General features: G+C 37.0%; 1 protein-coding gene across 3 annotated transcripts in view; it reads left to right on the top strand.

Annotated features, from left to right (window-relative positions):
• The first annotated feature begins 282 nt into the window (after window positions 1–282).
• Window positions 283–26,584, top strand: part of ATP6V1H (ATPase H+ transporting V1 subunit H) — a 121,075-nt gene continuing 94,773 nt past the window's right edge. For 2 of the 3 annotated variants that reach the window (XM_063079559.1, XM_063079557.1), the window contains exons 1-5: window positions 283–494; window positions 1,810–1,957; window positions 8,800–8,902; window positions 11,857–11,946; window positions 25,639–25,752. In XM_063079559.1, coding sequence (XP_062935629.1) covers window positions 1,845–1,957; window positions 8,800–8,902; window positions 11,857–11,946; window positions 25,639–25,752 — 420 coding nt within the window. In that variant the 5' untranslated portion in view covers window positions 283–494; window positions 1,810–1,844. The remainder of the gene's footprint in view (window positions 495–1,809; window positions 1,958–8,799; window positions 8,903–11,856; window positions 11,947–25,638; window positions 25,753–26,584) is intronic. The other variant, XM_063079560.1, reaches the window with a different exon arrangement.

Below are 26,584 nucleotides of genomic sequence, written 5' to 3'. Positions count from 1 at the left end.
ACTTTTCAAAAGAAAGACGGTTAAGGGATGAGTGTCGGCCTCGCGGGCGGCCGCTGGGCGGGAGTAGGCGGGGCGCCGGCTGGCGCAGGCCAGCCCCGCTCGGCCCGTCCCTCCTGCTCCGGCCGGCCGGCGAGCGGGCCCTTGGCGCAGACGTCTCCGTCGCCTGGGCTCCCACTGCCTGCGGAGAACCAGCCGCTCCTTAACGCAACGCCTCTCCGCAGATGTTTTGGACTCTGCCGGCTCCCGGCTCTCGCGGCGGTCACGTGCCTCTGGTCACGTGACAGGTGCCTCTGTCATTCTACTGCGGACGCTCTGGCTTTTTCCTGCCTGCGCCTCTCTCAACGTCTCCTTCGAGCCAGATTCTCTTCGCTTTGCGACCCCAGCGTCTCCCGCCGCCGCAGAGGCCTCCAGACCCAGCAGGAGACGCCGACCGGGTGCACCAGCCCGGCTGGCCCAGACGCCCCGGACGGCCGCACCCTCCCTGCCTCCTTCGGGTGCGTTGTAGGGTCCCCAGGCTTCTCGAGGCAAGGCCGCCGCCGCGTTGTTTAGTCTCTTTAGCGAGGCGACCCTGCGGTTTCTCCAGCGTCCGCGGTGCGCGCTGGTCTCTTGGCGCTCGGCCCCTCCTGTCCGCTGGCCCCGGGTTGCCAGCTTTCTTTCCTTCCGGGCCGCAACCAGGTTTACGAAACTGCAGAGTCCTCCCCGCAGGGGGAAGGGACGTTAGCAGCGGGGAGGGAAGAGGAGGGGGACGGGTAAAAAGTAGACCTTGCCCGTGGCCTGCTGAAGCTACGAGTCGTTAGGGATTTAGGTAGCCGTTTTGAGACACCTTGAACTACCCCAGGGCAGGCCGCTGGGGCTGAGCCTGCTTGGTTCCAGAGTTCCAGACTAGCCCGGACTGGGCCTGTTTCTTCCAGAGCCCTGCCAGGCCCCACTGCTTCTGCTTGTTTAGGTAGCAAACCCTCAGATACAGAGATTAAGTTCCAAACTGACTGAGGTCATTGGGAACCTGGAATTAAATTGTGGATATGGTTTTAGCTTCATTGTGGCTGTGACCAAGAAATTATATTTTGTGAACGGGAACCTATATTTTGTGTCGTGATTAAATCAGTCTTAAGCTTTTATCTGTAAGTTTAGGAGTACGAATTACTTAGAAGCTCATTATTGTAGGTTCTTGTTGACTCCCATTGTTGGCTGTACCTAAATTTTAATAAATTTTGTTCCAAAAATGTCTCCCAAAATTGATTTTGAGAATACTGTGAATTTTAGTTGAAAAGGAAAACATTGGTTTCTGAGAAATTACTGTCTCACTTTGTGTATATTATTTCGAATGAGTAATTTTAGAAAGGATTTATAATTTTTCATGTGTTGCTTTAAAATGATCCTTAGTAAACGTTAATAAAGCAACTGGCCTTATCTGTACTCTATTCTTATTTTTTCTGTCAGAAGAGGAAAATTAATCTCAATTGTATAAATTTAAAATATTTTTTATTTTGTAAACCAGTTTTATTTAAGCGTATCTTAAATGGTCACTTTAAAAATCTCACTGTAGTGTAAGTGCCAGTAATTAAAAAACCTTTCCTGGAAAAAAAAAAAAAAAGCCTATGGAGAACCCTTTTATGGAGCAGTGCATAATTGGTCAAGATTTGAAATATAATGGTAGCTCTTTCAGACTTAGGATATTTAACATTTAAGTTGAATGCCTGGGGAGATAAAGTGATAATGATGATGATATTAATAATAATAATAATAATAGTTGTAAAAAACCCCCCCAAAACACTGGCATTCTGTTTTTCCCTTGCATCTAAATTGAAGATCTGTTGAAAAACGTTCAAGATCATAAAATTTAGATGACCAAAATGGATATCCGAGGTGCGGTGGATGCTGCTGTTCCAACCAACATCATTGCTGCCAAGGCTGCAGAGGTTCGTGCTAACAAAGTGAACTGGCAGTCCTATCTTCAGTAAGTAACCATTTGCTGTGAATCATGGAAAATCATGTGCCTCTGCATGAGACGTTTTCATGGTCATGCTTCTATGAGAGAAATACTGGAAAAATTCTAATAAATGTGGAATAACACTTCCTCCTCAGAATAATAAGCTGTCTTAGTGAGATAGCATAGTGTGAGAGAAACAGCTTGCGGCTCTAGAGGGGAAGAAGGTGCTCATAGTACTTTTGACCTTCTGTGTCTGGAAAGAAGTGCTTTTTGAATGAGTGGAAAGTAGGGGAGAAATGTTCATGCGCAATGCAGGGAAGAAGAGGATGATGGGCAAAACGTGCCAGCCCAGCCCAGTATGCCCTGGTGATCAGTATAGGGACAGATGGTGTTGCAGATTTGCTTATACATCTAATAAAAAGCACAGATGTTTGAGTTGTGAGACCCGGGTTTGAATTCTAGTTCTCTCTATTTGTTTGTTGATCTTAGGCAAATCACTTAACTTCTTTGAGATTCAATAAAGTAAATGTGACTGGGGATACATATCCTACAGGCTTCTTGCTGAAATAATGTATTTAAAGTTATTAGCACAGTTGAATATAAGCATTGGTATGTTGAATACATCCAATAAATTTTAGTTCTTTCTCCTTCCTCCTTGTGTGTATTAAGATTTAGTGTGCTGGTGTTTCAGTATTCTGTTTTTATCTGTAAGGTAAGCATTTTTTCATTCTTGACCATATTTTATGATATGATTTTACTTCATATCTGTTTATTTTGGTATATTTATAACAGTAAGTTATTAGGGAAATTCAGTTCAGATTTGCATATTTATTTTGAAAAACAAATCTAGTAATTTGTAGTTTATATTTAGCAGTTTGTTTTGTTGTAGATGGGATATGCAGTGTACAGAGGTGAACTTTTTATTTCTGTTAATTTAGTCACTCATCACACATTTATTGACTAACTGCCAACTCTGAGGCATTTTTCCAGGATTTGGGCTACAAAAAAGATAGAGGGTACCTTTTCTAAAGGAGCTCATAAAGGGAAGTCAGATGTATAAACAGATCATTTTAATTCAGTATGTTAACTTTGCTAATAGAAAGATGCACAGGGTCTGGTGGGTGCACCAGAAAGGATAGCCAGTCTTACCCCCAGGAAATTTTCCTGAAGGCGATGGTCCTTGAACTGTAATTTCAAGGGTGAGTGGTAGTTAGCCGGGTGGCAAGAAGGAGCAGCCTTCCAAGTAGAACAGACAGTGTGAGCAAAGGCAGGGAGGCAAAAACAGCCTGCTGGGTGGGAGTCATACATGTCTTGGAGGCAGGCAGTGGGGAGAGCTGAGGCTGGAGAGGCAGCCAGGGGCTGATCATGAAGGTTTTGTGTGCCATCAGGAGTTTGGACTTGATCCTATCTGTCAGTGCTTTTCAGGCTGATTCTTAATCCATGAAACCCATGGTTGATGTAAAGTCTAATGAGGAAGCTCAGCATAGAACACAGGTGAAAATGAAAGCTGAATGGAGGTGGGAGTGTGTGTCTCAGTGCCCTTTTCTTGAGACCATTCACCATCCTCTTAGGGTTCCAAGGAGCAGGAGGTGTTGGAAACCACTGAAATTTATAGCTTGGAGTTGGATGATCAGATTTGCCTCTTGATTGGATTGTTCTTCCACTGGGTAAAGGGTTAAGTTTTGGGTAACAAGCCTAGAGATAGGGACAGGCTATAGCAGTAGTTAAGGTTGTTGGAGTAGATGGAGTTGGATAGATTTGAGAAAGTCTTAGTGATTGACTTGATGTGTGGGGGTGAAAAAGAAGTCTAGCATGACTTCTGGATTCCCACTTTAAGGAACTGCATTACTGTGGAGCCGCTGACTGAAGGACCGGAGGAGGAGGAACTTGCTGATGTTTTCTCTGTTCATTGGTATCAGTGTGATTGTGTAAATTAGGATTCTGAGCTCTGTTTCCTAATTTCTTTAGTCCAGAGTGCATTTAGATTAGAGGACAAGGAGTTTCATGTTTGTAAAGCCTGAATCTGTTTATAACCTAAATAGAATCATAAAACCATCGGCAGATTGGCAGAACTTTCTCTAGCATTGGCATTTGGAACATTTTTAGTTACAGGGAGATTTTTAATTGCTTTCTCTTCTGTTCCTCCTGTCCCGTGGCCTTTGTAATACATACATTGTATTCGTCCTTTTTCCTATTCTGTCCTTTATTCTGTTGTCCATCTCACAAATTTCTTTATAAAACCCCTCCACTCTGTATGTCTATGTACAAGTGTTCACCACATGTTAACTGTGTGTCTGCTGTTGAGCCTGTTGATATGGAGACAATAGTGGGTGTGAAATGTGGCTCTCCTAAAAGAGCTTACAGATTGTTGGGGGCTGCACATGACAGATGAATAATCGGTGATTCTTGTGTCACCGATAAAACCAGTGGAGGAATCAAAAGGCCAATATGCTTTTGGCCTTTACAAATTAATGTGTTACTATGAAAAACAGTATTTAAAAATGTTTTTAAAATTTATATTTGATTAAGCTTTTTCTTAATAACTAGGAAGTACATAAATGAGTGGGAGTGGCTTTGTTCCAGTCAAGCTGGAATCCTGTAAAATTGTATCTTGAGGATACAAGAATCATAAAATACCATCTTTGCTCGTGAGTTAAAATCTAAAGAGGAAACATCTTTAAATATATTAAATAACAAATTGTGGTAAGTGTTAAAATAGAGAAATATAAAATATGTGTATACAACAAAAGAAAATATATGACAAAAGGTGGGAGCAAATAAGTAATTGCTGGGAGCATTAGGGAAGTTTTCACAGAACAAAGGAAAATACTCGTAGGAGTTGTCTAGGCAGGGAGCTGAGGCTTGAAAGGACATGCAGTGCCTGGTGAGCTTCAAGTAGAGCAGTGTAGCTCTCTCCAGGCTTCTTCATTCCCCAAGTTTCGTAGGCCAAAAACCTAGGGGTTGTCCTTGACTTTTCTCTTTCCCTTACAGTTCGTTTCCAGCTGGTTGGCAAATTCTTTTAGCTCTACTTCCAACACATATCTTGAATCTGACCACTTCTCTCTATCTCCGCAGCTTCCACCCTCACGCAGATTGTTGTCCCCTCTGATGTGCCATATTTTTACTGCCTCTTGCCTGCAGTCTCTGCTTTCACTGCTGCCCTTACAGGAGCAGTTTTTCACGTAACTGTGACAGTGATTTCAAAAAATTGTAGGTCCGATCATGTTGCCTTCCTCACAGCTCTCTAGCACCCCCGTCCTTCTGTCTGTCTGGAAGTTCCTCCCTTAGCTCACTTTATTAAGTCACTTCATTCAGGTGTCTGTGTTGACCTCAACAAGGCCTTTTCTGGTTACCCTAACGAAAATATGTCTTTTTCTCTATTGCTCCTGTCACTTTCTAGCCCCTTACCTGGCTTCAATTTTTTTTCACAGCATTTACAACCTTAGAATTATGATGATATGTGTGTGTATTTTTAAAAATAATTTTTGTATTTGTGTATTTTCTGTTTGCCCCTCTGGAATGCAAGCTCAAAGAGGGGTGTTTAATTCATTGTTGTGTTGCCTGTTCTTAAAGGTGCCTGGCACATAGTCAGCTGCCAATTAATAGTTCATTAAATCATGAGTGAGTAGAGTACTTGTGAAGTGGTGGAGATGAGTATTTGAAAAAGGAAGTAACGTACTTGGTAAGTAACATACTATTTAACATTATTTTCATAGCAATACCATGACGTGTTTTTTAAAATCTGTTTTAAAGATGAGTAGGTAGCTGTTCAGATAGGTTAAGTAACATGCTCATACTCATATGGGTTTTAATTAGTTGATTTAAAAGATTTTTATTGAATGCCTCTGTCAAGTTGCTAGGTAGAACTGCCATTCAAAGTCACAATCTGATTGATATGAGGGAATAATACGATCAGGTGTATGCTTGAGAAAGCTATCTGGTAGTAGGTAAGACGATGGTTTGGAGGAAGGTTGGATTTGAAGCAGAGAAACCCACTGGTAGACTGTTGCCTAATACTACTGCCAAGAGGAGAGTAGTATTAGGTGGAAGAATTGTTAGGACTGTGCTGGATTGGTTGTGGGTCATTAGAGAAGACACTAGAGTCCCTAACCTGCTCAGTCATGGGATTGTCAAAGGAAGATTCAGAGACAAAAGAATTTAAACAAGAAAAAAAAGTTACCCGTAACAAGTGCAAGAAGGTCAAACTTCAGAAGGAATGACTTGCCAAATAAAAAAGTTTTTAAATGGAAAAGAAAGCTGCAAAATTACAAGTTTACCAGGTGTAAACTTCATGGTATACCTTTTTCATGGTAGAACAACTGCCTTTTTCACATGATTCTTCTATTCACAAAGGTTATGATATACCTTTACACATCAGCATAGCAAAATTTGGGGGCGAAATTATTTTAGCTAGGGAGTTCAGGTTTATGGTTCTGCTCAACATTTCATTTATTTTGGGGCCAGACCCAGACAGGATCTTGTTATCTTGGTCTGTCCCAGCGTGCAGAGTTTGTTTGTTTTCACTGATAGATGAAGTGCTTAGGCAGGATGGAAACGGGGCCAAGTGTCTGTTTTTGCTTCCAATTCCGATTAGCCAGTCTAGGGAATGAATGATGTCAGTCTGCGCCTGTAGGGTCTGGAAGGCCTTTGATGTGAGTGGGGACTGTGGGAGATCGGGCCAGAGTTCAGACTGGGAGTTGTGAGCAGAAGGGCTGGAGGGCAGCACTCAGAAGAGCCCAGGGAGTGAGACAGGAAGAGAGCCTGGAAGAGAGGGAACAGGACTGAGGAGGAGCGGCTTCAGGGGTCGAGAAGAGTCCAGAAGCTAAGGAACAGAGTGTGTCAAGAAGTGGCCATAGCATCACCTGCCTCAGAGATCTAGAAAGATAAGGACTGAAAACTCTCCTTTGGGTTGGTAATGATGGAATTATTGGAAAAAACAAATGCACGAGAAGAGTTAAATAAATGAGTGTATGAAAACAAAGTTACAGTGCTTAAAACAGTGTGGCACTGATATGACAAAGACAGAACAGTGCATTTCAAAGTCCAGAAGTATATTCAAAGTATATTAAACAATTTAGTGTATAGTAATAGAGTATACAAAACCCAGAAGGGATAAAATAAAACACTGATAGGTTTTGAGTACCTAAAAATCAAGACCTTATTTGGAAGAGGGTGGGGTTGCAGGTGGAGGTAGCAGGAAGTATGCAGGTTCAGCTCTCTTGTTTGGAGAGGGGACAGCTCTGAGCACCACACTTTCCCAGGCTCTCCTGTGGGCTCAGAGAAAGCTGTACTCTGGGGTCCTTTGCCTGAACCCTGGCTGGGCTCTTTCTCTTCGATGTCTATGCTTTCCACTCTATCTCTGTCTCTCCTGGGAGTACTCCTCTCATAAGTCATTTGCACACAAATCCTTATTTCAGGGCCCACCTCTGGGAACCTGACCCCAGACAGCTCTGGAAAAGGACCACACTTCTGTAATTATGCATGTTGGGAAACCTGCTTCACATTCAATGTTTGTCTGATTGTGTTTTGTGGAACACTAGTCTCCCTCAGCATACTCAGAGGTGGGGGCAAGGGACAGCTTTTTAAACTACTGAGTTAAAAAATATATTGATTTTTGACTGCTAAAGCATATTACACAAAGTTTTTTTTTATCTAAAACTTGCTTTTACTCCATGCTCATGTACTTGGTGCTTTTTCTTATGTTTTCTCACTTAATTTCCATAACCACTCAGTGGAGCAGAGCAGGTAGTATTGTAATTGCCGTTTTACTGGTGTGGAAAATAGTGATCAGAGGGGTGGCAGCTTGCCAAAATTTCACACCTGGAGTTGGAACTCTCCTCAGGTTGGCTTGAATCCGATGCTTTTTGTACCATGCTGATAGCCTGAAAGAGTTGATGCAAAGAATCCTGAAGTGCCCAGAGTCTTACAGAGACTAGACTAGCAAAGCTGTTCTGCTGACCTGTCTTTTAACAAGGAAGGGTCTGTATTTAGAGATGAAAATGGGAAGTTTACTGTGGTGCATTTGAGTCTTTGATGACTGGTGAAACTAGTCTGGAAGGGAAGATGACTGTTTTGGTGGTGATGATGCTGAGTGTATGAAAATGGTTAAGACGTCTACACGGAGGTAGAAGACAGTTGGAGATGGTTTGGGAGAGAGAGAAGATGGGACTGTTGATTTGAATCTCTCTGAAGGAAAGAATTTGGGAAAGAAAGCAAGATTCGAAGGATTGAGCCCTGGGGAGATGCCTTGAAGAGCGAAGGTCTGGTGATGAAGGGACTCCTGGAAGAGATGGAGGAAAACAGGATAGTGTGGGGTGATTGCTGAGAGGACGGGGGTCAGGAGCAAGAAGTTATTCTTCAGAGAGGAGGAAGATCACTATTTTTTTTGTTCTGGTGGGAAGGAATATACTGGAGAAAATAATTGCAGAAGTTTATAAATAAAGTGGCTTTGGACTTGATAAATTAGAAAGCCAACTAAATTGTCTGGCTTAGGAGGAGGAATAAGGGTGAGACTTTGGATAATGCTAAGTAGTGACATTTTATTGAGGGCTTACTATGGGCCAGGTGCTGTGTTAACTACCTTATGTGAATTGTGTAGTTTCATCCTCAGTACAACCCCTGAAAGGCAATGCGATTATTGTTCCCATTTCACACATAAATTAACACAGATTCCAGAGAAGTTGCACCATCACTAAGTGGTGGAGCTAACCCTTGAACCCAGGTCTGTCTGATGCCAGCTCTCTGCATCAACCTCTGTGGTTTACCGCCCAGGAAAGAGGAGAGAGACTGGGAATTCCTTTAGGACTTGTGCACAGTGGCTGGCTATTCAACTCTTACTGAACAAAAATCAACTTGTTCTTACTTTCTAGGGGGCAGATGATTTCTGCTGAAGATTGTGAATTTATTCAAAGGTTTGAAATGAAAAGAAGTCCTGAAGAGAAGCAAGAGATGCTTCAAACTGAAGGCAGCCAGGTGATTGATAATAAACATATCTCGAACACTTCCCTGTGTCATTGAGTATGTTTATACCTATATCCTTTTCTGCTTTTCTGAATATATTCTTAGAATAGACTTCTAAAAGAGAAATTATTATTTCAAAGTATATGAAGTTTTAGAAGTTTCTTAACTTTTTTTTTAGGAAATTTTTTCCACTTTGTATTCTCAGTAGTAATGTTTGAAATGCCTAAATATAATTAAAAATATTTGCATTTGCTAGGTTAAAACGGATGTCTTATTACTTTGATTACATGAGATTACATTTTTTCCACGTTGATTTATTAAGTATTTGTATCTCTTTTGAATTTTTTTTTGGGGGGGGATGTCTTTTATTTTAATCTATAAAGTTCTGATACTTTTTGATTGATTTATAGTCTTCTTACATAGAAAATCTATTAGTAGCACACATTTGTAGCAAACATTTTCTTATGTACTGTTAATCTTGAAATTGTTTTGTGATTTTTTCATATCGTGTAGTTTAAAATGTTTATATAGTTGCATATATTGATGTTTAACCTTTTGTGATACATATTTGTTATAGAAAAATAAGAAAGTACTATTAAGCCAAAAGAAAAAAATAAGAATTATTCTACCTGATATTCCTCTATTCAAGATGACCTATGTTATTCCTCTCTAGACATTTTTCTATGCATATATAACTTATATACTCATTAATATAATCATTAACTTTTTACTTACACACTTATTAATGTAAACATGAACTTTTTACTTACATACTTATTAATATAAACATGAATTTTTACAAAAATGGGTTGATATACATGGTTTTGTTCTTTTCATTTAACTATATATTTCCCACCCCATGCCTATAAAGCTTTTTAAAATAATTGTGTAATTTTTCATTTAATGGATGAGTCGTAATATTCTAAACCAATTCCCTACTGTTATATATTTTGGTTACTTCCATTTTTTTTTTTCTCTTATAAGCAGTTTTGAGGTGAACATTCTTATTTTCTCATAATGAACTCTGTAAATGTAGTTATTGATCAAACAATTTGAATGTTTACGAGAGTTTTGATGTGTATTATGAAAACACCCTCTTGGGACTGTACTAGTTGCAGTGGCTGCCAGCAGTATATGAGCGTGCGCATGCTTCTGCCCAGTGTCCACCCTGGGTCTAACTAGTCCTCTTTGTGTGTTGGTCATTTTGATAGGTCAAAAATAGTATCTTAATGTAACAGTGTTGCACATTATTGAGTGGTTTTTGGCTCCTTGTTCATATGGTTGCTTCTATATATTTTTTATTTACTTCTCTGTGGAAGTGTTTATACTGTTCTTATTGATTTTTCAGATTCCTTTATGTGTTACTATACCTGCTCTGTGTATGCTATATTTTCCCAGTTTATTGGTTGAATTGTTAACTTGTTTTATGGGGCACTTTGCCATATTGAAGACTAAATTGTGCAATGAAATCTATTCCCTTCTTTGCTTTGTGATGTCTGCCTATGGTATCATCTTTTTGAAAAAGCTTCCCCTCCCCAACTTCATATGGACTGAAAGGTATATCTCATTCGGTGTTTAGTGAACACATGCATACTGAGTTCCTATCATGTGCAGTGTAAATAATGTTAGTAAGACCAGACTCTCCCCTTAAGGAGTTTAAAATGGTTCTTTCTTAATTGCATGTCTGGTGTGATAGACCTTTTACGGGGTGGTTGTGGGAAATGTGTGGTTTTACCCAAGCAGAATGGCAGTGTATCCAAAAAGAAGAGCGTGACAAAAATGCTACAGGCAATTTATATGTTTTTACTAAAAAAGGTTAAAGTATTTCCACTTTAATTTTTTGATTAAAAAATCCAATTATTTATTACTGTTAACTTTTTAAGTGATGTGAATGTTTTTATAGGTATTAATTTTGGAATCTTTTCAATTCCAATATTCAGTATGATAAGTGGGCTATGTATCCATGGAAGACATGACTCACAGATATAGAATAAGTTCAGGAATAAGTATGAATTTGTTAAGGTATACATTTTCCTCTAGCATGGCCTTCGTTACATGCTGTTTGTTACACTGAGGATTTATTGAATGGATGAACTGTACTTCAGTTTATATGCCCTTAGAGAGGGGAAGGTTTTTCAAAATATGACTTCAAACCTATTACTAAATGGTATTGCATACAAGCTATGTTTTTTGGGTTGTTTAAAGGATTTTATGAGTAGTTTTGTGCTTTATTTGATGTATATGCTGAGTTTAGAACTTGGCCCCAGGATAAGATGCAGTTCCACTGCCTATCAGATTTTCTGATACAGGGCCCTGGTTGGCTGAAGGACCCTATATATAGCTTGGTATGACTGTCACAAGAATCCTGGGAAGACTGGTAGGTAACATAGTGGCTTCTGGTTTCTATGAATTCCAGAGAGATTGTCATATAGGTGATATGTTGCAGAATGTAGGCAGATCAAAGCCTTCTGATTCTGATCTTCAGTACTCTTGTTGCTTTAGTGTTCTGCTTTTCCATAAGTAAAAAAAAATAAAATAAAAAATAAAACAAAATATTTAAAACCAATTTATAATTTTTGGTTGTCTACTTAACTTTATGTTATCCTGGATACTCAAGAGTTAATAGTGGCTAGGTATGTCTATTTAAAAATAGTAAGCATTTTGAAACTTACCACTAGAAATGATCACAAATCTGATGCAAGTCTTAGTAAGGTTCTCTCATACTTCATCACAACAGACATTTGTAAAAAAGTATACATTTTCTGTAATTAAACTCTGTTAATAGGGCCCACACCCCACCCTGAACCCAATCCTGCCCCTCCCGTTCCCCTGAAAATCAAGGGAAAAAAAATCTGTTAATAGCATCTGTATCCTGATTTATGAAAGAGAAACAGTGCTTTACTGAAGTTCCACTAAAATGTGTGCAAATGGAAACAATAATTAACATTCATTTCATTTTTTTCTAGTGTGCTAAAACATTTATAAATCTGATGACTCATATCTCCAAAGAACAAACCGTTCAGTACATACTAACTATGGTTGATGATATGTTGCAGGTAGGTACATTCTTAATACATTTGATGACTTCATTTTTTTGTGTACTTCACAGTAGCAATTTTTTTGTTAGGTTTCACGTGTAGCCCTATAGAAGACTCTAAAGTGTAATAATACATTTTTTTTTTTTTTTTTTTTTGCGGCTGACTGTTTGGGGATCCAAAACCCTTGACCTTGGTGCTTTAACACCGTGCTCTAACCAACTGAGCTGTAATAATACATTTTTCTTAATTATGTGAGTCGTAATTGCTAATAGTGTTAAAGATGGAAATACCCACACAAGGCTTTTTTTGTTGTTTTTCAGGATACAAGATAATCGATATATATATTTTTTTTATGAGATACCTCAGTTTTTTGTTGAATACCATCAAAGTTTAGTGAATCACGTGGGGCTTTCTGGATGCTCTATGTACTTATAGATGATATGGCTTCTTCTCTTTCAGTAAATCAACAGATTTCTATGCCCATATTTTCTAGGCCGGTGCTAAGCACTGGGGGTTCAGTGCTTTTGTTCCTTTTGAGAACAGTTTTGCTTATTATCTGAAATTTTTCCAGTTGTGTAAAGTTTCTGTTTTACTACTTTGTTGTCCCTGAATGCACAGGAGCCTTCTTTATTCATAATGTTGTGATTTATACCAGAGTATAATCTAGGCTTAGATTGTTGGTGTGTAGAGCAGTTCTTATGAAATAGGCCATCCAGCTGCTGAATCCAGGGCCTGTATGCATGTCTCAAGAGACATGAGGAAAAGTATCAGTCTGAGTGCTTAGGGAATGTTGTTCTGTCAGTTTATAAGGAAAAAACATTGATGGCCTACTATTCACCAAGCACTGTGCTAACTATTATTGGGGATACAAAGGTTAGGAAGAACGGTGCTGTCTACCTGGGGGTTGTTATGTCCTTTATAGGAATGTCGTGATGTCATAATGTGGGGAAGGATCAATATCAAGCCTGGGCTTAAACAGGCCTGTCTTAGAATGACCTCAGTCTCTCTCAACCTTGGGTATCTTGATTATTGTAAAGGACTGTAACTAGAATGAGGGAGCTGTGAGTTGGCATGCAGACCGTGGTTTAATATGTTTATGTAAAACACGTACGCACATATCCTCAGTTATAATACATACACATGCATCTATAAATTAAAAACCATGAGAATAACATCTCTCATTTTGTTCCAGCTCAGCACCACAGGGTTCCTTCTAGTCTCCCCTTTCTTATGTGTACCTCTTCTGGGAGCGTCTCCCATCTTCAGTGTGCTTACTTTCTTCTTCTATCCTGTAATACACAGAAAGCAGTTTCAAAGTTGCTGACCCATACGACTGTGACAGTCTTAGGTTTGTTTTTTTTTAACCTAGATTTCAGTATTTGCAGTTCTTTGTTTTTAAACAGAGAGTATGTAGTCAGAGTGTTGTGTTCAGGTTTATTTGAGTGGTTATGTTATTTTTCTTGAATTACTGTAAGAATCATTTGTTTCTGTTTGTATTCTACTTCAGTTTTTCCTGCCTCATCCTGTGTATTTTATTTTATTATTTTTGAGTATGTAAAACATTAACTTGCTTTTGGAAGTCAAAATTATACAGAAAGGAATACTCAGAGAAATGTCACTAATCCCACCCCATTATCCATTGTGCCCCATTCCCACCTTCCTCTTGTAGGTGACCAGTATCATTGGTTTCTGGTTTATCCTTACTGTTTTTCTTTTTGTGAAAATAGGCAGGTATCGTACTTGTATATTTTCTTATTTCCCTCTCTTTTTTATACAAAAATCTTAACCATATGCAGTCACTTATTTTTCGTTTCTTTCACTGTTAACAAAATATGCCTCCTGTATTATATTTTTGACAGCTACACAGTACCCCATTAGGGGACATACCATAGTTTACTTTATCAGCCTCTGATGTAATGGGCTTTGTGATTAGTTCCAATATTTTGTAATTAGAAATTATAAAGCAAAAAATAATCTTGTGTAAATGTATTTTCATATTATTCAGAGTATATACTTCATGGTAAATTCTTACAAATGGAATTGCTGGGTGAAAGGGAAATACATATGTAGTTTTGTTAAAATATCGCCAAACGTTCCATTTTGCATTCTCACCAGCAATATATGAGAGTGCCTGTTTCCCTGCAAGCTTGTCAACAGTGGGCATTGTCAAGCTGTTACATTTTTGCTAGTCATGATGGTATCTGAGATTGAATGTCTTCAGATATTCTTTTTTAAAAAAAATTTTTTATTGAAACTTACTGATTGTACATATTTATGGGTTCCAAAGTTATATTTCAATCCATGTATACAATGTATGCTGATCTATTCTGGGTAATTTATCATTGTGAAACTTAATCATTTCTTTGTGATGTGCACATTTGATCTCTCCTAGTTTGGTTGCAAGTACTAAATCATTATTGATTATAGATGGCCTAGGTTGACTGTACACCAATAGGGCTATTATTCCTATCTCACTGTTCTTTTGTGTCCATTAGTCAGTCTCTCATTATCTGTCTTCCCCGCTTCCCTTTCTTGCCTCTAGTAACCATAGTTCTTCTCTCTACTTTTAATAGTTCGACTTATTTATTTATTTAGTTTGTTTTATTTTGTTCTCTTTTTTAGCTCCCATATATGACTGAGAACATGAGGTATTTCTCTTTCTTTGCCTGGCTTATTTCACTTAACATAATTTTCTCTGAGCTCATCCATGTTGCTGTGAATGGCAGAATTTCATTCTTTTTAATGGCTGAGTGGTATTTCATTGTATATATGTACAACATTTTCTTTATCTAATCATCTGTTGATAGGTATTGAGGTCGGTTCCATACAGAGCTTTTGGAGTACAGGTATCCCTTCAACATGATGTTTCACATTTCTTTGGGTATATACCCATTAGTGGGATTTCTGGGTCATATGATATTTCTATCAGTGGTTGTTTGAGAAACCTCCATACTGTTTTATATAATGGCTGTACTAATTTACAGTCCCACAAACAATGTATAAAGTTTCCCCTTTCTCCACATCCTTGCCAGCATTTGTTATTTTCTGTCTTTTTGATAATAGCCATTCTAACTGGGGTTAGATGTTATCTCAGTGTGGTTTGATTTTCATTTTCCTGATGATTAGTGATGTTGAGTATTTTCTCATATACCTGTTGGCCATTTGTATGTCTTCTTTTGAGAAATGTCTGTTGAGCCTCCCTTGCCTATTTTTTAATTGGGTTATTTGTTTTTTTGCTATTGAGTTGTTTAAGTTCCTTGTGTATTATGGCAGCATTTAGCCCCTTGCTGATGCATAGTTTGTGATATTTTCTCCCTTCTGTTGGTTGTCTCTTTGCTATGTTCATTGTTTCCTTTGCTGCACAAAAGCTTTTTACTTTGATAAAATCCCATTTGTTTATTTTTAATTTTGTTGCCTATGCTTTCGAGGTCTTATTTGTAAAATCTTTGCCAAGTCTTATGGCCTGGAGCATTTCCCCTGTGCTTTCTTCTAGAAATTTTATAGATTCAAGTCTTCTGTTTAAGTCTTTAATCCATTTTGAGTTGATTTTTGTATATAGTGAGAGATAGGGGTCTGGTTTCATTCTTCCACATATGGATATCCAGTTTTCCCAGCACCATTTTTTGAAGAGGCTGTCCTTTCCCCAATGCATGTTTTTTTAGGACCTTTATCAAAGGTCCATGGGCTGTAAGTACATGAGTTTATTTCTGGGCTTTCTGTTCTGTTCTGTTGGTCCATGCATCTGTTTTTATGCCAGTACCGTGCTGTTTTGATGACTGTAGCTTTGTACTATAATTTGAAGTCAGCTAGTGTAATGCTTCCTGCTTTACCCTCTTTTTGCTCAGGATTGCTTTGGCTATTTGAGGATTTTTGTTGTTCTGTATGAATTTTAGGACTGATTTTTCTACTTCTGTGAAATGTCATTGGTAATTTGATAGGGATTGCATTGAACCTATAGATCACTTTGGGTAGTATGGACATTTTCACAATGTTAATTCTACCAATCCATGAGCATGGAATATTTTTCCATTTTTTTGTGTCCTCTTTAATTTCTTTCATCAGTGTTTTGTAGTTTGCATTGTAGGGATCTTTCACCACCTGCTTGGTTAGATTTATTTCTAGATATTATTTTTTTTGGTAGCCATAGTAGAAAGGATTGCTTTCTTGATTTCTTTTTCTGCTAGTTTGTTATTGGTGTATAGAAAGGCTATTGCCTTTTGTATATTGATTTTATATCCTCAATTTTATTGAATTTGTTTATCAGCTCTAAGAGTTTTTTGGTGGAGTCTTTAGGTTTTTCTATGTATAAAATCATGTCATCTGCAAACAGGGACAATCTGACTTCCTCTTTTCCAATTTGGATGCCCTTTATTTCTTTCTCTTGTCTAATTGCTCTGGCTAGAACTTCCAGTGCTATGTTAAGTAGGAGTGGCGAGAGTGGGGAATCCCTGTCTTGTTCTTGTTCTTAGAGGAAAAGTGTTCACTTTTCCCTGTTCAAGATGATGTTAGCTGTGGCTTTGTCATATACGGCTTTTATTATGTTGAGATACTTTCCTTCTATACCTGATTTGTTGAGACTTGTTGCCATAACGAGATGTTGAATTTTATCAAATGCTTTCTCTGCATCTTTTGAGATGATTGCATAGTTTTATCTTTTATTTTGTTGATTTGGTTTATCACGTTTTATTGTTTTGCATATGTTGAACCATCCTTGCATACCTGGGATGAATCCCTCTTGATCATGGTGTATAATCTTTTTGATGTGCTGTTGGATTCTCTTTGCAAGTACTTTGTTGAGAATTTTTGAATCTAAATTCATCAAGGATATTGGCATGTAGTTTTCTTTTTGTGTTGTGTTGTTTCTTGGTTTTGGTATCAGGGTGATGCTTGCCTCATAGAATGAGTTTGGGGGAATATCCTCTGTGTCAAATTTTTCAAATAGCTTGAGAAAAATTGGTATTTATTCTTCTTTAAAAATTTGGTAGAATTCAGCAGTGAAGCCATCTGTCCCTGGGATTTTCTTTGTTAGGAGACTGTTAATTACTGATTGAATCTTGTTACTCATTATGGGTCTGTTGAGGTTTTCTATTTCTTCTTGATTCAGAGTATGTGTCCAGAAATTTATGCATTTCCTCTTAAGTTTTCAAATTTGTTGGCATATAGTTGTTCATAACAGTCTCTAATGATTCTTTGTGTTTCTGCGGAATTCAGAATTTCTTTCTTCCATCTCTTCTAGACTGTTGCTTAAGCACTCAGTAGTATTTCTTATTTCAGTGAATGAATACTTCAGTTCCTGGATTCCTGCTTGATTCTTTTTTATGGTTTCTATCTCTTTGTTGAATTTCTCAGACATGTCCTCTATTGTTTTTTTGACTTCATCATTATTCTATTTTTTCTTGCATCATGTTGAGTTTCCTTAAGATTACCATTTGGGATTCCTCTTCAAGCTTTTCACTGGTTTCTTGTTGTTTGGGGTCTGGTATTGGAGAATTATTGTCTTCTTTTGGGGGTGTCATGTTTCTCTTTTTTCATGCTTCTTGTATCTCTGCATTGATGTCTGGGCATCTTGTCATGTAGTTGCTTCTTTTCATTTTTGGAGTAGTTTTTGAATGGAGAGACTCTTACCTGTTGAAGTGTTCTGTATTCATAGTTGAGTTGGGTGTTACAGGTTTTGTTCTGGGTGAGCATGCTAGTAAGTACCACTCACTCCCCACACCTCTGTAGTCGTGGGTAGTCCTTGCTGGGTCATCAGGATTCTGAACTTCTGGGGAACGTGGTCTTGGATCCGGGTGGCCTGTGCACTCACTCACATACTCTGCAAGGGTTGGGGGGCTGGCTGCTAAGTTGGGTGAGGTTCTCAGCTCCCAGGGAAGGTGGTCATGGGTCTGTGTGGCCTGTGGACTCCCTGAACATTATCTGTTGGGGCAGGCAGCCCCCTGGGCCAGGCAATACTCTGAGTTCCTGGGGAAGGTGGGTGTGGATCTAGGCAGCCAGTGCACTCCCTACGTGCTCTCTGCTGGGGTAGGCAGGCTGCTGGGTCAGGTGCAACTCTGAGCTTCCAAGGAAGGTAGGTGTGTATCCAGGCGGCCTGTGCACTCTCTGCATGCTCTTCATTGGGGTAGGTGGCCCACTGGGTTAGGTGGTACTCTGAGCTCCTGGGGAAGGTGGGCATGGATCCCTGTGGTGTGCACACTCCCTGCATACTTTCACTGGGGCCGGTGGGCCTGCTGGGTCAAGCAGTTCTCTGAGCTCCTGGGGAAGGTGGGCATGGATCCAAGCAGCTAGTGCACTCCCCCATCACTCTCTGCTGCAGTGGTGGTTGGGCTTGCTGGGTTGGGTGGGACTCAGATTCCCTGGCTCCTGTGTCAAAATGGGAATATCTAGTAGCAGTCCGGGACTGATGGGATCGGGGGAACTCACCATGTACTTCCCCTCTGGAAAAATGCAGTCATGTGAGTTCCTAGCAGCTCCCCACACTGAGCTCACTGTCCACAAGGGCTGTATGGTTACTTTGCAGCCTGATTTGCAGGTGTCTGTGGCAGGAACACCAGCTGCAGAACCCCCAACTACCTTGTTCCAGCAGTGCAGGGTCTCTCCAGTCTCCATGCTGTTCTTGACTGGGGCCTCTCCTGTCTATGTTGCTGTCTCGAATTTCCAAATCTTGGGGGGTTTTCCTCACTGTTTTTCTGGATTCTGTCATTTTCTCCTGGACACTCTACAGGTGACTATCTGCTTGTTGCTTTGGACTTTTCTTTGCATTAGAGGTGAGGGCTGGCTGCCTCTAGTCAGCCATCTTGCTGAGAAAAGCCTTCTGATGTTCTTAAAGTCTGTTTTTATTATTATTTTTTTTTTGAATTATTTATTCATGCCTTTGCCCATTTTAAGAGTTCTTTATATATTAGGGAAATATCTGTGATATGTGTTGCAAATATTTTCTCCTGGTTTATCATTTACCTTTTGACTTTGGTGTTTTTTGCATGTTAAAAAAATTTATTATTTTTATGCAGTCTAATTTATCAGAAAATTTTCTAAAAATTTGGGGCTTGGGGTGCTGGCTGGTTACCTCAGTTGGTTAGAGTGTGGTGCTGATAACATGAAGGTCCAGGATTTGAACCTTCTACCAGCTAGCCAAAAAAAATATCTGGGCTTTGTATTGTAGTTAGAAACCTTTTCCTTACACCTGCGTTATAGTAGAATTCACCCATGTTTTCTTCTAGTACTTGTATACTTCATTTTTACAGTTAGATATTTGACTAGTTTAGAGCTGCTGCTTGTGTGTGGTGTTAGGTATTTATCTAATTATGTGTTTGCCAAGTGGCCGTTCAGCTAGCACCATTTATTAAAAAGTCAGTGGTTAGCGATGCTCCCTGTTACATTAAACCTCCCTATCTACCTAGGGTATTTCTGGACCTTCTGTGCTATTCTTCTGGAAAGCCTGTGTGTTAATGCCCTACTACTATCCAGTTTTAATTATAGAGGATCTTATGGCTAATTCCCTTTGTAGTTTTTTTTTTTTCTTCAATATTTTCATAGCTATTCTTGCATACTATTTTACAGTATGAAATGTTGTATCAGCGTATTTGGATCTATGAAAAAGTTTGTTGACGTTTTTACTGAGTTGCATTAAATTTATAAATTAACTGAGGGAGAAATGACATCTTTGTGATATTGAATTTTTCTGTCCAAAAACAAACGGTGTTTATTTATTTAAGTATATGTTTATGTTCATGTAATGTTTTTCACATAAAGATTTTGCACATTTCTTTTTAAGTTCATGCTTAAGTATTTTCTTTATTGCTATTGTAAACAGTGTTTCTCTTCCATTTTATCTTTGAACTCATTTGTTTATGTATATGAAAGCTATTGATCTCTGTATATTAATTTTATATTTTGGTACCTTAGTGAATTCTCTTATTTGAATTACTTTTATAAATTAAATTCAATCATAAATTTATAATATGCAAAATAGAGATAATTTTACTTCTTTTCCAATTTTTTTTTTTAAGCGTCTGTGGAGATAACTCAGTGACTTTTTTTTCTCATCTGATCTATCAGTATAGTGAATTATATTAATGGATTTAAATACTGAATCAACCTTGCATTCAAGGATTCAATCCCACTTGGTCATGATATATTATTTTCTTGATATGGTATTGAATTTTCTTTTCTATTTTCTTCAGGATTTTTGCATCAGGGTTCATAAATTAAATTGGTTTATAATTTTATTTCTTTTTTTGTTTTAATTTGGTTTAGGTATCAATGTTATACTTGTTCATAAAAAGAATTTGGAGATTTTCCTTCATTTGCTATACTCTGCAACAATTTATGTAGCATTGGGACTATCAGGGCTTTGATGACTTGGTAGAATTCCCTTGTGAATATGTTTGAACCTGATGTTTTTGGTGGAGTTATTCTTTGATAGCCTTATCTATTTCTCCTACAAAATTGGTCATTTTAGGCTTTCTATCTCTAGTGGTAACAATTTTGGAAATCTGTATTTTCTTAGAAAATTATTTTATTGAAGATTTCAAATTTATTTTTATAGAGGACTTCAATCTTATGATTAAATCTTATACTCTAACGTTTTCCCCCGCTATTTCAGTATTATATCCCCTACGTTATTTCTTAACTTTCTCCTATTTTTCTTGATTAAGAAGTGTCTTCCCCTTTTGCTAATTTTTTTCAGAGAATCTGGATTTTGTTATTAATTGTATCTATAGTTTTTCTATTCTTTACCTTAATTTCTGCTTTTGCCTTTGTTATTTTCTTTGCCCACTCTCTGTTTACTTTGTTCTTTTTCTAGGACTTTGAGCTGGCAATTATAATTTACTTTCATCCTTCTATTATGAAGATATAAGTATTTAAAGATATGAATTTTCCTCTTGTCACTGCTTAAAATATATCCCTTTTGATATGTTGTGATTTTATTGTCATTACTTTTTAGAATTTCTATAATTCAGTTTTTGTTTTCCCATTCAATGAAGGGTTGTTTAATTTATTTTTTTAATTTTCTGGAAGACATGCATTAAAACGTTTTTTTATTTCTAGCACATTTGTAGTTTCTAACTTTATTGCATCATGTTTCAAAATAATATTTCAACTTTATGGAATTTGCTGATGCTTTCTTTGTTAATTAGTATATGATCAGTTTTTAAAATGTACCAAGTGTATGTGAGAAGGTACAGTCTTTATTATAGAGTATAAAGTTTTATATATATTCATGAGCTCTATCTTATTGATTATAAGTCTTCTAACCTTTATTTATTTATTTATTTGTTTATTTGGTCTGTTTAATCTTATACTGAGAGTGGTATGTTAAAATCTGTTATAGATGAATTTCTGACTATTTCTACTAGTATCTTCTGTAGTTTCTATTTTATAAAGGTGCTGTGTTATTTAGTACATACATATTCATTATTGTTGTATCTACACTGAATTGTGGCATTTAACATTAAAAAGTTTCCTTCTTGTTATACTTAATGCACTTTGACTTAAATTCTACTTTAATATTAGGATAGTAACACATGGTTCCTTGTTTCTATTTGCCTATGTATATTTTCCCATCCCTTTTATAGGTTAATCATTTTGTTTTAATTGTATCTCTTGTATACAGCGTAGATTTGAGTCTTGCTTTGTGAGATAACACCTTTTTCTTTTAATAGGACTATTACTAAGAGGTTTGATCTCAACTCTATCATACTGTGTTATGTTATGATTACTGTGTGCATTATGTTAAATGTACTTTTTTATTCTCTACATGATCAGTTTTGTTTGCACATTTAAAAAAAAATCTTTTGGCCTATAGGAAGGTTTCTATTTTTCTTCTGTTAGTTTTCTTTGTACTTATACCTTTGTAATGCCATTAATCCCCTGTCTTATTCATTAATAATCAGGTTTGTCATTTTTAATACAATTGATTTGCAGCAATTGATGAGCTTATTCTACTTTCTTTTTTTTCCTCTCTTTCATTTTTTAGTCGCATTTTTATACTTTGTCAAAACACAACATTTATATGTTATTATTCTATACCTATTCCTATCTTTGTTTTGCTATATTAAATTTTTACCACTGGTCTTTTTGCTGAAGTTTTCCCAAGGGTATCTTGATTGGATGAAGCTCATCTGCTAATGGATTTCTCAAGGTGGTCTTGAGGGTAGGATATTGTCTAAATTTTGCATTAAATTTTTTTTTTTTTCTGTAGTCTTCATACTTGAAGGACACCTTGGCTGATATTGAATCCTTGGTTCATAATTCTTAGACTTTTGAATCTGTTCTCTCTTGAGTAACGATAATTTAATTTTAATTTTTTAGACCATTTTGTCCTTTTCTTTTATTCCTTTTCTGAATTTCATCAACTCTGTATTTTTCATGGCTGTTTTTTGGGGAAAGGAATTTCATCCCCTGAGATATTTTGATTTGTATCTTCTGTTTTTTTCTTATGGTAGCTTTGTATAAATGTAGGCTGCTTTCATCTGTTCATATTATGGATTTTAGTGATTTATAACATTCCTAGCTTGGGAACACCCTTTTCTCTTTTTGTAGTGAGGTACAGTTTCTTTAATGGATGACTTTCTTTTGATGGGGGGCAGATTGTGTGTCTTTTGTTCTTTCTGGTCCCATTTTGTGTTGCAGGACCCTAAAAAATTTCCCTCTTTTGTTCTTTTTTTTTCTCACTGCCCAATTTCTTAAAGATGCTTCTCTCTCTCTCTCTCTTTTTTTTTTTTAAATCTTGTTCTCTCTTAAAAGTGATTCCTTTTCATGACTTCTCTCTGCTTCCTGTAGTCAGTGCTCTAGTCTACAAGGAGTCTTTGTCAGTTTACATAGTCTTCTTCACAATTACTGTATATCTTATTTTCTGGTAGAGACTATATAGATCAACTCTAGGACCTCCTCCCATGTTCATATCCTTCCTTCTACACACATTTTCCAAACATACCATCCACAAAATCTTGGGGTGAGAGTGTGTGAGAGCTTTGCTGGGATTTAGTGTTTTTTTTTTTTTTATGGTTAATTAGAAATGGGTATTCTTAGAGGTTTTATTATTCTGAGGGGATGAGTTTTGCGTAGTTCTGTTTGTTCTATTTGTCAATCTGTATTTTTGAAGGATCAATGTAGAGATTCAGATTTAGGCAGCTGCTATTGTCCTCACTACCAATTTAATATATTTTAATAACTGTATTTTACATGAAGAAATTTGTATACACCTTTATCATTTGATTCATTGTGCTATTTCAAAGATATCATAATTAAAAATTTTCTCATATTTTTAATTGTCATTTTATTTCTATCTCTTTTGAATAGAACATTTTGGGACAGAATTGCTTACATTTCCTTATATGTTTAGTTTTTAGTACATAATATTGAAGATTAATTTGTTTACCATGCCTGGATGTCAACAGCAATTACAAAGTACGCCTGACTTGAAGGACTTTATCCTTATTCTCTTAAAGTTTTATAACTTGCCTGCCTCCACCAAGGAGTTTGAGTCCTTTGATAAAGTCATTATCATAACTATTTCAATTGTTATTCTAAACTATCATGATTCATTACTTAAGGAGACAGTAGTCTGCACCTCAAATAGATAACTGTTAGCACAGACCAATATTAAAATCAATGTATTTAAAAAGAATTAAATGTGGATCTGAAAATTAAAATTATTGTTTATTGGATTATTTGTGTTTTTAGCAAATATTGCTTCTTAGCAACTATATTCACTTAAGGGACCAGAAAATGTATTTTAGCCAGTGATATGCAGAGAAAATTGGGGTGAGAGGGGAAGTTTGCATAATTTGAACTAAGAATTCACTCTTATTCAAATTCTGTATACATCTGCTCATGAATATGCTGGCCTTTTTTTCTGTCTTTATATGTTGCAAGTTTTCTATCATGATATGCTTGAAGTAACTTTCAACATTTGAGATTTACCTACTTCTCTGTTTCCCTTGTTTGTTTGTTAATAGTTTAAGTTACTTCCTATTGCTCCTTCATCTAGGCCCATCTACCTCCTGATTTTGATTTCTTCTGTGTGGCAGCCAGATTGCTCACACTTTAGTGTTTGGTGACAAGACAACATTGGGAGCAGCAGGTCAGAGTTGCAGGCTGAGAAGTGTCACTTATAATCTCATACCTTGTGATTCAAAATAATCATAATGATTAAATATGATTTTATTTGGAAAATATCTATCACCATCCCTATCCTCTGCCCCATAGTGATAATGACAGAGAGACAAATCACAGACAGACAGACACAGTAGAAAAAGAACATACACTGGTGGGACATAAAGTGAAAGGCTGAGAAACAGGGCGCAATTGTTATATTCTTTTCTTTTTTTCTATATTACAATTTTTTATTTTATTTTTTTCAGATTTTTTAAAATTATAACATTTGATTGTACATGTCTGTGGGGTATAGAGTTCAATATTAATATTTGTGTGTAATATGTGATGATCAACTCAGGATAATTAGTATATTCAACATTATACAGTGTAATCATTTTTCGTGACCTTTTATCAATTCTTCCCTTACTGCCTGCCCTGCCCCCGTAACCTCAGTTCTTTTGTCTCCTTTTGAAAGTTCAACGAATTACTGTAATTGTTGTGTCTTTCTATCTTCCTTTTTCTTTTTTTGTTTGTTTATTTTTTAGCTCCCACTTATGAGTGAGGACGTGATATTTCTCTTTCTGTACCTGGCTTATTTCACTTAACATGATTTTCTCTAGGTTCGTCCATGTTGCTGCAAATGGCAGAATTTCATTCTTTTTTCTGTCAGAATATCATTCCATTGAGTATATATACCACATTTTCTTTATCTAGTCATCCAGTGATGGACATTTAGGTTGATTCCAACTCTTGGCTATTGTAAATAGAGCTGTGATAAACATGGGAGAGCAGGTATCTCTTCAATGTGATGATTTCTATTCCTTTGGGTATATACCCAGCAGTGGGATTGCTGGATGTGGCAGTTCTATCTGTACTTGTTTGAGGAACCTCCATACTATTTTCCATAATGGCTGAACCAATTTACAGTCCCACCAACAGTGTAAGAGAGTACCTGTTTCTCTGCATCCTGGCCAGCATTTGTTGTTCTCTGTATTTGATAATAACCAGTTTAACCAGGGTGAGGTGATATTTTGTTGTGGTTTCGATATGCATTTCCCTGGTGCTTAGTGATGTTGAGCATTTTTTTATGTGTTTGTCGGCCATTTGTATATCTTCCTTTGAGAAATGTCTATTCAACTCTTTTGCCCATTTTTAAATTGAGTTTTTTTTACTGTTAAGTTGTTTGAGTTCCTTGTATATTTTGGATATTAATCCTTTGTTGGATGCATAGTTTGCAAATATTTTCTCCCATTCTGTAGGTGTTCTTTTCTCTCTCTTAATTGTTTCTTTTGCTCTGTTGAAGTTTTTTAGTGTTATATAATCCCATTTGTTTATTTTTCTTTTTGTTGCCTGTGCTTTGGGGGTCTTATTCATGAAGTCTTTGCCCAGTTCTACATCCTGAAGTGTTTCCCCTATGTCTTCTTTTAGTCGTTAATAGTTTCAGGTCATATATTTAAGGCTTTAATCCATTTGAGTTGATTTTGGTATATGGTGAGAGGTATGGGTTGAGGTTCATTCTTCTACATATGGATGTCCAGTTTTCTCACCACCATGTTACATCCTTTAGTAAAATTCATTCTGATTAGTAATATCATTTATTTTCTTTTTTAGGAAAATCACCAGCGTGTTAGCATTTTCTTTGACTACGCCAAACGTTGCAAAAACACAGCCTGGCCCTACTTTCTGCCAATGTTGAATCGTCAGGATCCCTTTACTGTTCATATGGTAAATTTTGAATTGGTCACATTTATTTTTTTTTAATATGTAATACAATATAAGAAGGGAATTTATTTATTAAAAATTTTTTTTAATGTTATTATATTTTGAAATTGTTATTATGTTTTTAATTGTGATCACATTCTGATTTAGGTAAGAAACAAACCTGGGCTTTTTATGACTTTGTAACCTGCCTGTTTCCAGAGGAGTAATTGCTATGAAATTAGCTTTCTTTGTTTGTGTTCAGTAAGGAGGAGACATTGGAAGTCAGTTTGCATTTAAAGTGTTGTAAACTATAATGATGAGTTTATTAGCATCAAAGCCTGTGGTGAATTCACATGTGCAAACAGTTCTAGATTGTCTGTAGCAGGTAACCACATTTACAATATAGAAATTAAATTTTTCTTTGAAGCAGCTACAGTGTTTAGTTTTTATTTTAATTAAGCAATAACTTAATTGCTTCTTAATATCTTAAACACAATCCTGTTTTAAATTTAGCATGAAGGGCTATGTTTGGAAGCTCTAACACTGAAGAATCTTTCATGGAGTCTGGAGAAGGTCTGAGAGCAGGGTTGAGAGAATAAACGTTTGTACAACAAAGCTTCTCTATTTCCAGTGGGGAGTGGGCCGCCAAGGGGGGTGAATGGGATGAGAGCTGTGGAGGCTGCTGGTTTCAGTAGATGTCTTTAAATTGTTCAAATCAAGGACCGGTGTCAGTGAAACATTTTTGAGCATGTGTACTCTCTCTCTGTCAACCCCTCTGTTCCTCTCCTACCCCTCCACATGTATCTATATTCATTTGTATACTAGTGTTATTCATATATTGTATACATTATGAAAC

Source organism: Cynocephalus volans, chromosome 15 (assembly GCF_027409185.1).
Source record: "Cynocephalus volans isolate mCynVol1 chromosome 15, mCynVol1.pri, whole genome shotgun sequence".
NCBI lineage: Eukaryota > Metazoa > Chordata > Mammalia > Dermoptera > Cynocephalidae > Cynocephalus > Cynocephalus volans.
Note: the sequence above shows the minus strand (reverse complement) of the source record. Positions and strands in the feature narration are given on the sequence as shown.